Source organism: Puccinia triticina, chromosome 16A, assembly GCF_026914185.1.
Source record: "Puccinia triticina chromosome 16A, complete sequence".
Lineage (NCBI taxonomy): Eukaryota > Fungi > Basidiomycota > Pucciniomycetes > Pucciniales > Pucciniaceae > Puccinia > Puccinia triticina.
Window position 1 is genome coordinate 1,017,014 of NC_070573.1, and position 11,834 is coordinate 1,028,847.

Here is an 11,834-nt window from a genome sequence, read left to right on the forward strand (position 1 = left end):
TCTGTCGATGTCCGTCATGAATACTTGTGAGCCTCCCGGAAACAGGCGTATGGCAAGACATTTTTGAAGCTTGCCTAATCCAATCTTGTCAGAAATCCCTTGATTCGGACTGCGGAGGGCCTGGTACAGCCTGAGAAGCCAGCAGGAGCCTCTGATTAACAATGGTGAAAGGCTTTTGCTGCGGAAAGCGTAGCGCAGCGCTTTTTGGCCTGGCTACGCTGCGCTATTTTGCAGCTTGTTGGGGCTACGCTTGCACATTTTTGGCCAAGCGTATAGCTTTTGCTTTTTTTTAGCCACTGTTTATAGCCATAAAATAGCGCAAAAGAGCTGCGCTAACGCTGAAAAAATCGCGCTGCGCTCTTTTATAGCGTTTTCAAAGCGCTTTTTTTACACTTTTTTTCCGGCGGGGGGAGGTAGCTGTTATTTTGTAGTTCATGGGGTATTGGGAAAAAAAAACCACCTGAATTTAGTGATATTTTTTTTTCCACCTGAAATTTGGTTTGATATGAGACCCATCAATCAAAGTCTGACATTCAGAAAACTCACTGGGTATGGTTATGAATATCCAAGCAAGTATGCATATGTACATATGAGGCAAGCTGCCTCCAGCGCCTGGTAGCCCCCTGTAGCTCATTGAGGCTGCTGGGCAGCTACGCTTTTGTAGCGCATGTAGCACATTGAGACTGCTGGGCAGCCACGCTTTTGTAGCGCAAAAGAGCATGTAGCACATTGAGGCTGTTGCGCAGAGACGCTCTTGCAGCGCATTGAGGCTGCTGCCCAGCTATGCTTTTTCAGCGCAAAAGCGCATGTAGCGCACAAATAGTGAGAATAAAGCGTTTTTGCGCTGCGCTGCGCTATTTTGTAGCAAAAGCGCGGCTTTTTGCGTTGCGCTTGTGTTTTTTCACCGGGTAAAAAAGCGCCTGTGAGCTACATTTAGCCGTAACGCAGCTTTTTATGGCTGCGCTACAGCTTTTTGGGAGGGGCACATAGCGGGTACCAGTTGGGATGATCCGTCCCGGAACCAACTCACTCAGCCAAATCGCCAATCTTGATCCGTCGCAGCAGGATAACTTTTGCCCCCATTGGGCTCAGAACTTTTTGCCTAGTACTCCAGCAGGAGGAGTGTCATACGTCTCACCAAAGACAAGAGTCTCTCCTGTGAGCACTCTCACCTCCCGTCACTGCTCACGGTGATTGCTCCAAAGCAGAGAAGGAGGGGAGAGGTAGCAAGCAACCTTTAACACACTTGGATGACTTGGGGAGCTGTAAGGATAGATCCCAGGCCACCCTAGGCAACCAAGATCTAGGAAACTAGCGTAATAATTTGTTGCTGAAAAAGTAAAACAAACAGGAGGCTGGGAAATGAGAACATTCCTCAGTCCACACAAATGGTGGAATCATGAGAGTAGATTGGGCCTATGCCCATGCAGGCTGAGAGTAGAAGGCTCACTGTGATCAGGACTGAGGTTGGTTTCATGCGCGGTAATAGGAGCAAACACCCGCCTCAAAGGGAACCAAGGTTGCTATACGCGCCTCATCTCTTCCTTCCCGAATCGCGGAGCTCTCACTCCTCAGACGCTTCATATGAGTTTTTTTGTCAATTTGATATAGACCATTATAGCAAGTGATAGTCTTGGTGTTAACCCTCTGTTAGCTCCGACAGCGCAGAGGTTTGCCAGGGACCGCCTTTTCCGCCGCCGGAATGAGGGCGGCCCTAGATACTGTAAGAATACAGACCTTGGCAAACGGCGCAATCTAAGGAAAGCGCCGCGAACCACAAAAGCTGCGGAATCAGGTAAGCAAAGCAAACCTCTTTCCGCAGCCCAAGCTGCCCGCGGAGATGGAAAACTGACTTCATCAACTCTGATGATAGCAGGTACATCTACCGAGGACAGCAAGATCAAAAAAACGGACAAGCACCGTTGATCGTCGTTACTGGACAGGATCACATCCAACACCAAAGGTGAGTGAGAGTGAACTGTCCAGCTAACTAATCAGTCGTGGCTAAGACGCTCGACCGTGTTACTTGCAGCATCAGAACTCAAGAACAAGACTCAAACCACAAACACTCCCAACCAAACAGGAAAGGAGATAAGTAAGTGGAAAGGTCCTGAGCTAGAGACAAAGGCCGAGAAAAAGAGACGCTGAGCTAATCACTATGTTCAACAGAAAGCGTAGGAAGCGCATCTCTATCGGACCGCCTCAGCTAAAGGCTCAAGCCTGAGGAAAAACCCGGCCAAGTAAGAGAAAACTTACTCCCTAAAATATAGAAGAGGGAACAAGCGGCTAACGGCACAACGGTGACGCGCAGAAAACGGCCCTCACAATCTCTTACTTTCAACCTCTAAGTCAGCAGCAGCCACTCGCACTGCTTTCAGGTAAAACTCTTTTGCCTGCTTAATAATCTTGTAACTAGCTCTACAAGCCTAAGAACAACATGTCTAAAGAGAAATGCACTTTCAGTTCTCCATAAATTTTCAGATACTTTGGCAATGCACTCAGCCAGTTGCAAAGCTGAGTTGAGGGTGCCGAGTAGCACAATGTGCGGTGTTGAGTACTATGCCTGCTTAACAGTGGGCCGGAAGCTAAGAGAAGAAGAGGCTCAATCTTGAGTCCAAATTCTCCTCATATATAGTAGGGGGATTCTCTTGGAGAGATCTCCCCCCAGAGTTAATTGGTACCAAGCCCGTCTTTATTACCCAGTTGTCCACAGGTATGCTTATAGTATCATATCTCATCACTTTGCTGGTTCTCTTGTCTCTCCATGTTGTCTTCTTACCTGAGTTTCATCTGACTGTTTGTGTTGTAGCTCACAGCATTATTGCTGTCCTCATAGATTAGTTGTTGTGTCGCTCTGTTTCTCATCATTCATCTCTTCTTTTCTACTACAATCATCCACTCATTCCATCTTCACCCAGTCTTCCACATGTGTGCCTTTACCTGAGTTTCATCTGACTGTTTGCGGTGTAGCTCACAAAATTATTGCTGTCCTCATAGGTGTGCCTCAACCTGAGTTTCATCTGACTGTTGGTGTTTATCACTGTCCTCACAGGTGCCCCGCAGCTCTTCATCCATTAGAGTCCTCCATTCCTTCGCATGAAGCAGAGTTGTGACATGCTCCACACTTGGAGCAGAGAGCTTTCTCCTTGCACAAATGAGCTAGATGACCCACTTTCAAGAAGTTATAATACTGCTTGGGGCCCTGAAGGTAGTGTTACCCCTTCAGATTTAAGTTGTTGTAGCAGGCCGGCTCTCTTGATATCGAGGGCTAGTCACCTATCAAAGAAATGAATTAGAAGAGTGCTTGTAGCCTTACCAGGTCTTTTGGGGTTCAGGAGCCAAAGGATCTTCTGGATCTCCTTTGGATCAATTTCATTCTGCTTGCATGAAAGCTCTACATTCTCCTTGTTTGCTGCCTCAAAACTGGTGGGGCAGGAGTGCAAGAGCACCGGGTGAGTGACTTGAGAAGTGACCAAGACTGGGCGAGATCTTACATTCCAGAGATGTTTTAGAGATGATTGTCAACAAGGAGCCATTTGGCTGCTCCTCTGTCCTTGGTGTAGATTTTGACGTCGCCGTTGGGGAATTGGGCCACCACCTTTACCTTAATGAGTTCGCTGTCAATGGTGGCCTTGGCAAAGGACAGCGCTTCATTGATTTCTTGGCAGATAACCACCGCTGTCAGACCTTGGAAGGGTTTTGGTTGATCAAACCGTTTTCCGATCACCACTTGATCTAATTTAAATCTATTGATCTATGAAGAGGGGGGGGGGGCGGCGGTAAGTTCTTCGGCAAGCCAGGGTTTGGAACCCTAGCGGCCTTCTCCGAGTAGGGAGGGGCTGGCTTGAGAGGCAAGTTACTAGGTCTCGCAGTGGTATGGTCCATCATGTTAGAAGGAGTCGGTAGGGACAGAGTCTCTACCTTCTTCTCTAATCTGGCCATGTTCGCCGCGATCTCTTCAATCCTCACAAGGAGGGTGTTGAAGGCCTTACACAACTCAGGCAATGTGACGGTGCCTCAATCATAGTGAGAAATCCTCGCCCCCACAGAAGATATTCAGCAAACTCCGCACCGCGGATAGCAATACACTTGGCCCTTTCTCATTATAAGGTTATCTGGGTCACTTGGTGTTAGATCGGAGCCAAATCACAAAAAAGAATTGGCCAGCGACAAGATGACTCCGATGATTCAATCTAGGGGACAGACCAGTTCAACAATCTTCCGAGACCTGCGAGGATTAATGTCATGAAACAGATGATGAGGCTGTGCACTTCAACCGAACCAGGCCGCCGTCCATCATTCCGGGGGCATGCACAAAATGACGGCGGTTGTATCACAACACGTTTATAGCACAACTCACATACAGGCGGCTGGACGTTGGGGGTCCAGTTTTGGAATCGCACGGAGATGGTTACGTCAGGATGACACATCAAGAGACCAAGTTGAGAGGTGAGAGGGTTCTTTTGGATGATGCTTGGTGTAGACGCAGGGTTTCGGTTACGTATGTATTCCAAGGGAAGCCTTTGTGATGATGGAGTCTTTTCGGGGATATCTACGGTCGGAGAGAAAGCAAAACAGCGAAAGCCATGAGTTGATGTAGATTCGCAGGTAAGTCCATAGTCTTCGGTACTAAACCTCGGATTGGCATTTAATATTCGGGCAGAATGGCCCAGGACATTGTCGTCTCCCTCCCTCGGCCAGCCAACAACCCAAAACCAACCAACAAGAGACAAGACAAGGACCATCGACACACTCAAGGCACACGAAGTACGAGGAACGGAAAACTGTCCGAACAACAACATCCAGAAACTCAGGCTTAGCATCTCAGGACACCAGAAGAACCAAGAACATGCGGTCCAAATTCAAAGACGAACATCCATTCGGTAAGAAACACCGCTTCACTTCTTTCTCCACTGCCAGCCATCACTACCCCAACAAGCCCCACTTTCTTCTCCATCGAAAATCAGCTGTGCTTTTACCAAGAAGGCCTTCATGCCCTCCGCTCCAGCCCTCATCATTGGCTACCCTTACACCCTCTCCCAACTTCGATTATCTATCTGTCTAACCGCCAAATTCCTTCCTTCTACTTATTTCCCCCGCAGAGAAGCGAAAGGCCGAGGCAGAGAGAATTCGGTAAGCTAGGCTTACCTTTCTATTCCTCCTTGACCTCTCGTTCATTGACTCTTCTTTCGATACAGACAAAAATACCCCGATCGAATTCCTGTAAGAACATGTCCATATCTAACCCAAGCAAAACTTTTCCAACCCGGGCTCTGTGCCCCGCACAACCCTTCAAACCTACACGCCTTTCAACTATTCTCTCTTGGCCTACACTGACGCTGCTTTCGTCATCCACCCAATCTTTCATTTTTACCACAACCGAAACCCACCAACCAAACAAATAAAAACCACCACAGGTTATTTGTGAAAAGGCGGACCGAACGGACATTCCGACGATAGACAAGAAGAAGTATCTGGTCCCGTCAGACCTCACGGTCGGTCAATTCGTCTACGTGATCCGAAAGCGGATCAAATTGGCACCTGAGAAAGCAATCTTCATCTTTGTTGATGAGGTCTTGCCCCCTACGGCTGCTTTGATGAGTGCGATATACGAGGAACACAAGTTTGTCGCTCTCATCTCCGTTCTTTACCCTCGCCCAGAACCACACTGACTCTTCTTACGTTTGTAATGATTGCTTACCGCTTTATAGAGATGAAGATGGCTTCTTGTCCGTGCTTTCCTTGTATGCTATCTGTCTCAATTGTCAGCTGATGTTTGTATTTTGTCATTGTGATTCCAGGTATGTCACTTACTCCGGGGAAAACACGTTTGGTATCGACGCAACCCGACCTCTACGTTGTCAGACCGATTGAGCCCTATTCCCCCACCATCGTTCTCAAACGTCACCAGCCCCCTGCGTAGCTCTTGCCCTGCTCTTTGTTTTTTTAGCCTCGTCACACACCTGCCTGAGCGACTCGTTAAAATTGTACCTCAGATTCCTCCATTTTTATTTGTTAACCAAACCACTCATGCGCTCAGCTCTTGACCTCATCGTCAGTTCTTGCACCGTCCCCAATCATGCAACTGTCATATTGTTGTCCATGATCTATCTATGGTTGGCCGATAAAACTGGGGTTTTTGGTTGTGCTTTTTCTGTGTGTGCCAAGAAAGTCGAGTGCAAAGTCAGGATCCTTAATCGCACCCTTTCCTTATTCTTTACCTCACCCCTCCCCCTTTTTCTGTCTCACTGCTTTCCTCCATCATGTCTTTTACTCCTGAACTTTTTTCCACCCTCTCTATGTATTTTTTTCTCTCTCCCCTCTGCCGACCCTCGTACTGTTGTCCCTCCATTCCTCTTTCTCATACTATCCCGTCCATAAAAAGATTAAACCCATACTTAAATCCTAACCTCTTCCCCCTCCCAATCCATACTTTTTTCCTTTTCTGTTGTGTCGTTCAAGTTACTTTTTGTCTCAACCCCTCTCCCATCCACCCACGAACCCAGTCGTTTTTTCTGTTACATTTTTTTTCTTCTTTTGAAACCATACTGTTTATTTCAGAAAAAAAAAAAAACGTATAAAACAAGGATGCGTAACTCAAGAAATTGAACTTGTTTGACTGTTGCAGCTTGTGAGCTTAGCCGACAAGGAGAGTAGAGAGAACATCTACTTGCTCACACTGAGACAAAGAAGGGCTCGGAAAGGTACATACATAATAAGGTTGCTTTGACATATAAGTGTAAAACTGAATGTCACCAGTCCAAGGGTGGCAGATTCTTGTTGTGACATTCACAATGATCCACCAACAGAAAAAGATATTGACGCGATGTTAAGGCGGAGGGTTCAAAAGAAGGCATTTGTAAGTGAGTACACTTCTTGAAGTTCTTGCTCAAGGACAGCTATGAACTCTTGGTTCATTGAAAATTTGGATGATGCAATCAGGTGAGGAACAAGACAAGCATCTCTGGGCAAGACATTGGTAGATCAACCGAAATAAGTAGTCCAAACGATTGGCAATCAAAACGTAGGACCGATACGTCTTACCCCTTGCTCTTCTGGACTCCCGGACATCATATGTGGAGATAACTTGAGCCAATAGATAACCAATATAACACAGCATCTTTGGAGATTGAGGATTGAAAACAAGACATGGGGTTGGTTAATGAGGACGGCTGGAGGTAGGTAAGATAAGTCAACAAAAGAGATGTGATAGCACAACACTGGGCTGAATAAATAGTTCTGTATACATGCAACATACAAGTCGGCGTGGGAATTTAATGTGATCTTAACGTTTTGGAGTTCAAGATAAAAAGGAAATAATGTTAGTGATTTATATGAATATTCGAGTTTGTGACGAGTGGACAAATCCAAGAAAAAACATCTAAACAAGTTCTTCAGGTTGATATATCAATCCTGTCTCTTCATCACCATGGCAATATGATAATGTATGCACGTTCTGTTCCAACCGGTTTTGATGAGTTTCTTTAATTATTCAAATCTACGGAAAGGTGTGTTAGAAAAGGATTTTGATCAGAGGCCGCCTTAGTTCTAACGGGAGGAAAGAGACAGGAAGAGAAGTGAAAAGAGAAAAAAACCTTTGAGATATCTCTACCCCAAATGCCCCTTTTGATCCAATCCAAAAGGATCAAAGCCCTAGTCCGAGTTGAGACTTGTTCAGACCAATAAATCGACCTCCACTACAGTCAGAGTTTTGATGAAATGAATACAGTCAAGGAGGGCATTAACTGTCCTGTTCATTTTGATAGTCGAGAGATTCAAAACTAAAGAGTATAACAAATTCAATAGAAACTTAACTAAGTACGCAGCTATTAATCCGCCAGCAAAGCTACCATATTTGTCACCAAAGTCGAATACAGCTGAATTCCCGATATCTGCATGAAGGCAACCAGGATTAGCAAGAGTAATTATGGAATGCAATCAGGTCTTGGACGCGCATGTAACAAGGAGAAACTCCCAGTAGGGTATCATGGAACCAATGCTTACAAGCTAGACTGCCGAGGTGGCGATAAATGAAAGGGTCAAACAGGATCTCGTCCAAGTCCGAGTTCACCAGCCCGTTCTGATCAATTGACTTTAACGCTTTAGGGGATTGAAACCGATTGAACTTCTTTCCTAGATATTTGCCTTGCTGATCTGCGACTTGAGCAGTGGCTGGCAAAGATGTTAATCGGTTCGAGATCTCTTGGAACATGACTACTAATTCGTTCAATCCTAACTTATTGTCTTTGTCTGAATCGTATTTTTCAAATACATCTCTTGTTTCGGTAATAAAAAAAAATAGCCGTCAGCGCGTTTGTCATTTGGTTGTTTGGGGCAAACTTCGAATAAATGACAAGCAAGCTGTTAGCTACCTGACTTTCTCAATGTGAACTTGAGCAGTAGGGAATTTCCTACGGATTTGTTTGATCATTGATTCAAATTCATCGAAGTCTATTTCACCGTCATGATTGGTGTCACAGCGATCGACTAAGTCCAACAAATGATTGACCTGTATCCAACTAATATGAATCAATAAACCGAAACGGATCGTCCGAAAAATAAACAAGAAGCTTCTCTCAGTCACTGACCAGGTTAGTTTCAATGGTGGAAGCATCTCCGATTGCGTAAACAGTGCCAAGAGGGGCCCCTTTGACTCTCAAACTGGTGGAGAGTGGATAGCATATGCATCAATAAGACAGTCAAAGAAATCCTAAATTTTGCAAAGTCGAAATGGGCAAAGAGGGGCGGTTGTATGATGAAGGAAGCAGAAATTAGACTGACTGAGAATCAACTTCTAGAGCGTGTTTATGGTATTGATTGGGAAGATACTGGGCTAGTTTTTGTGTCAACGGGTTCATCGCGATCCCAGTTGACCAAAGAACGAACCCAGCAGGGATAGTATTCAGTTTATGCTTGTCGGCTTTTGTAGAGTAGCTAACTGAAGTGGGGGTGATTTCTTTGACCCGACTGAATATTTCAGATGAACAGAAAGGAAATCAAATTAGTCAAGATCAATAGACACTTCCTCATCTGGTCGAAGAAGATGTCACTGACGCATCTGAGGTTGAGAATTACATGTATACATAGATAATTACCAGATCAGCTTCCATTTCTTTGGTCAAAGAGTAGTGTGATTTGTGGCTTACTTAGAATGGTGTCGATCTCAGCCCTCATGAACCGGCTTTCAGCATACTGAGAAATCTTTTCGCTGTAGGTGTTTAAGATATGGTCTCGGGATTGGATGAGATGGATGGAAACTTCATTGATCAATAACTTGGGAAACTATTTATTAATTTTGTGCACAAACAAGCAAAAGTTGAGAGCATTTTGGATGAGTTAATCGGAAGGCAAACTATGAAAAGGATAAGGAATCAGCTTACGTATTTCAATACGTCTTCATGAATCATGTCGTATAGCTGCACATCCGATATCCCAAGAAGAAGGACAACGAGACAAAGATAATATCAGTTTCTACTTGTCACTCATGAAAAAGGGGTTTGAGATGATCAAAGGCGAAGCGATAAATACCGACCTCCGAAGCGAACTCTACGCCAGTTGGCCCACCCCCGCAAACGACGAAACTAAGCAAACGTTTCCGCTCGTCCTGGCTAACACTGGGCAAACTAGCGCGCTCGAGATTGTTGATGATCTTCTGCCGGATCTCGCGAACGTCATCGATCGTTTTCAGCTGAGAAGAATACTTCAGACCGGGCACGCCATGCGCATTGGAGACCGAACCGACGGAGACCACTAGCTTATCATAAGCTGTAGAAAACCAATGCTTCTATCAAAAAGAGACTGGCCGTTGCGATCCTAGATTTCCAAGAGATATAGGGAGCGGGTGGAACTTACGAACATAGAACGGTTCATCGTCCGGTTCTCGCCCTTTTACTTCCACTAACCGTTCTCCGAAATCCACGTCGATAGCATGGGCTTGTAAATAATGACCCTTAACACGTGCTACCAGCCTCCTCAGTGGCTCGATCAGCGATCGAGTTTCGACTGTTCCTACGGTAGCTGAGGGTAGTAAAGGTGTGAAGAGGTTATAATTCTCTGGTGCACTTTATTTTCGAAGAAAATAAGACAATCAAGTTAGGATTCCTCATTTAAACGGGTATCATGAACTTGCGGGCAGGCCCTCACATGAGGACCACGTGATAGCTATCTGGCTCGAGTGAGTTGATGAGTCCCATGGCCTAAACGGATCGATCAACAAATCGTTCAAAGAATCAGTTCAATCGTGAGGGCACATTTCTCATCAGTATTCTTTCCTCTTCAGTTTCTATAATTCGATTCCAACTTACACCCCATCCTCCTCCTATGATCACTAACTTTGGTTTATCACATAGCTTTTCGAAATCCGCGTCATCTTGATCTCCCACTAAGTAATTAGCAATCTGCACTTTTTCCAACATTCGAAATTCCCACATCATGTCATCGAGCACCATATATAAGTGCAGTTATCCCCTTTTTTAAACAAAGGAAAGAGTTGAAAAGCTTACCTTTAAATTCTTGGGGCCTCCCCGGGTTGGGTTCAGTGCTAGGGGCTGAACGGGTGACGGTTGAATATTCTTCTCCGAATAGGTGGTTGCGTCGTAAGCCAATAAGCCCAAGAGACATACAAAGCAACTGTTTCAGATGTGGGATATGTGAGTACATCAATTTCAATAAGATTAAGACTCCTGGGACTGAGTAGGAAGGGCATGGCCTCTAGCCTCTATGGACACGTACCTTGCTGTAACCACGCCGATCGAGCCAAAACCAATAACGAGCACCTTGAGATAACTATGCTTATTCAAGAACGATCTGGCGCGAGTAAACCGGCTGATGGCGAGTTGGTTATTCGGTTGGACTGATTCATCTTGAGCGGCCCTCAGGTGTATATTTGAATAGAATGGTCTGGCTTGTAGGAGTGATGCTGGTCTGTGAATTTGATGTAGTTGATGGTGCTGGTTGACGATCAGTCGAAATGTTCCTGCTCTCATGAAGGGCTGAGTTCTGATGCTCCGTATCATGATGACGTTCTTCACCCTGTATTTCAATCTCCTTCCTCTTGGTTCTTCCGGATCCACTTTCCCTGCGGCGGGATCACTTTCGAGCTTAACCTTAACTTAAGCCTCCCGGGACTGGGGGTGCGGAGCACCCCGATGCGAAGCATCTCCCATTCCCAATAGGAGGCTTATGAGTTATCGGCTTTTTTCCGCATGAGAGCTTCAGGAAATTTGTGGCTTTTGGCCAACTTTTTGAATCAAATTAACAGTTTAACATTAAGCGGACCGCCGCGCCCACCAACAAAACAAATGGCAGCATTTCTCTCTTCCCCCACCCAAAAAAAATACAGGTCCCAATGCACCTGGATTGCTTGGCTCTTTAAGCAATTGGCGCCGAGCAAGAGCCAAGCAATGACCAGCAATCATCGACTCGCTGCCTCCTTTTATACTTTTCCCCTATACTTCAATTCAAGCCGGACTCTGTTATTTAATTTCCTTTTCCCCTCCCACCTTTGCCCACATCCCCCTTCCCCTTTTCTTCCATTTTCATCTTTCCACATGCAATCAATCACTCGAAAACGGTTACCTAAGGTTCTTTTCAGAACTCTTAAAATCACCCCGAGCCATTTCCCTAGCCCTTCTCCAGGCTGACACCTTTTCCGGCGTGCCTCCGAGTCTTCCCGGACGCAATTGATCCCACAAAAATGGGAAATTGAGTTTCTTTTCAGAAGTTTCATCAACACCCTCCGTGCACCTATCCGACTCGCTCTATAAAATCCAACTCCGGCAATCCGCGTATTCTGGTTGGAGGAGGATGCCACCTTGGCATACCATAAAGGCAAC

General features: G+C 45.6%; 2 protein-coding genes across 2 annotated transcripts; one reads left to right on the plus strand and one right to left on the minus strand.

Moving 5' to 3' along the window:
* Positions 1-4,849: 4,849 nt before the first annotated feature.
* On the plus strand, positions 4,850-5,874 carry PtA15_16A117 (uncharacterized protein; the record flags this gene model as incomplete). The annotated part of the gene is made up of 6 exons (XM_053163775.1): positions 4,850-4,883; positions 5,103-5,133; positions 5,199-5,223; positions 5,418-5,623; positions 5,712-5,729; positions 5,802-5,874. 6 exons carry the CDS (start codon positions 4,850-4,852, stop codon positions 5,872-5,874), a joined length of 387 nt encoding a protein of 128 aa, XP_053027766.1.
* Positions 5,875-7,492: 1,618 nt separating this feature from the next.
* Positions 7,493-11,015, minus strand: PtA15_16A118 (uncharacterized protein; the record flags this gene model as incomplete). Its single annotated transcript, XM_053163776.1, has 16 exons — positions 7,493-7,498; positions 7,596-7,697; positions 7,816-7,892; positions 8,005-8,276; positions 8,373-8,509; positions 8,589-8,661; positions 8,782-8,967; positions 9,055-9,058; positions 9,147-9,282; positions 9,381-9,416; positions 9,533-9,765; positions 9,853-10,061; positions 10,144-10,196; positions 10,305-10,397; positions 10,503-10,629; positions 10,732-11,015. 16 exons carry the CDS (start codon positions 11,013-11,015, stop codon positions 7,493-7,495), a joined length of 2,028 nt encoding a protein of 675 aa, XP_053027767.1.
* Between the last annotated feature and the right edge of the window lie 819 nt (positions 11,016-11,834).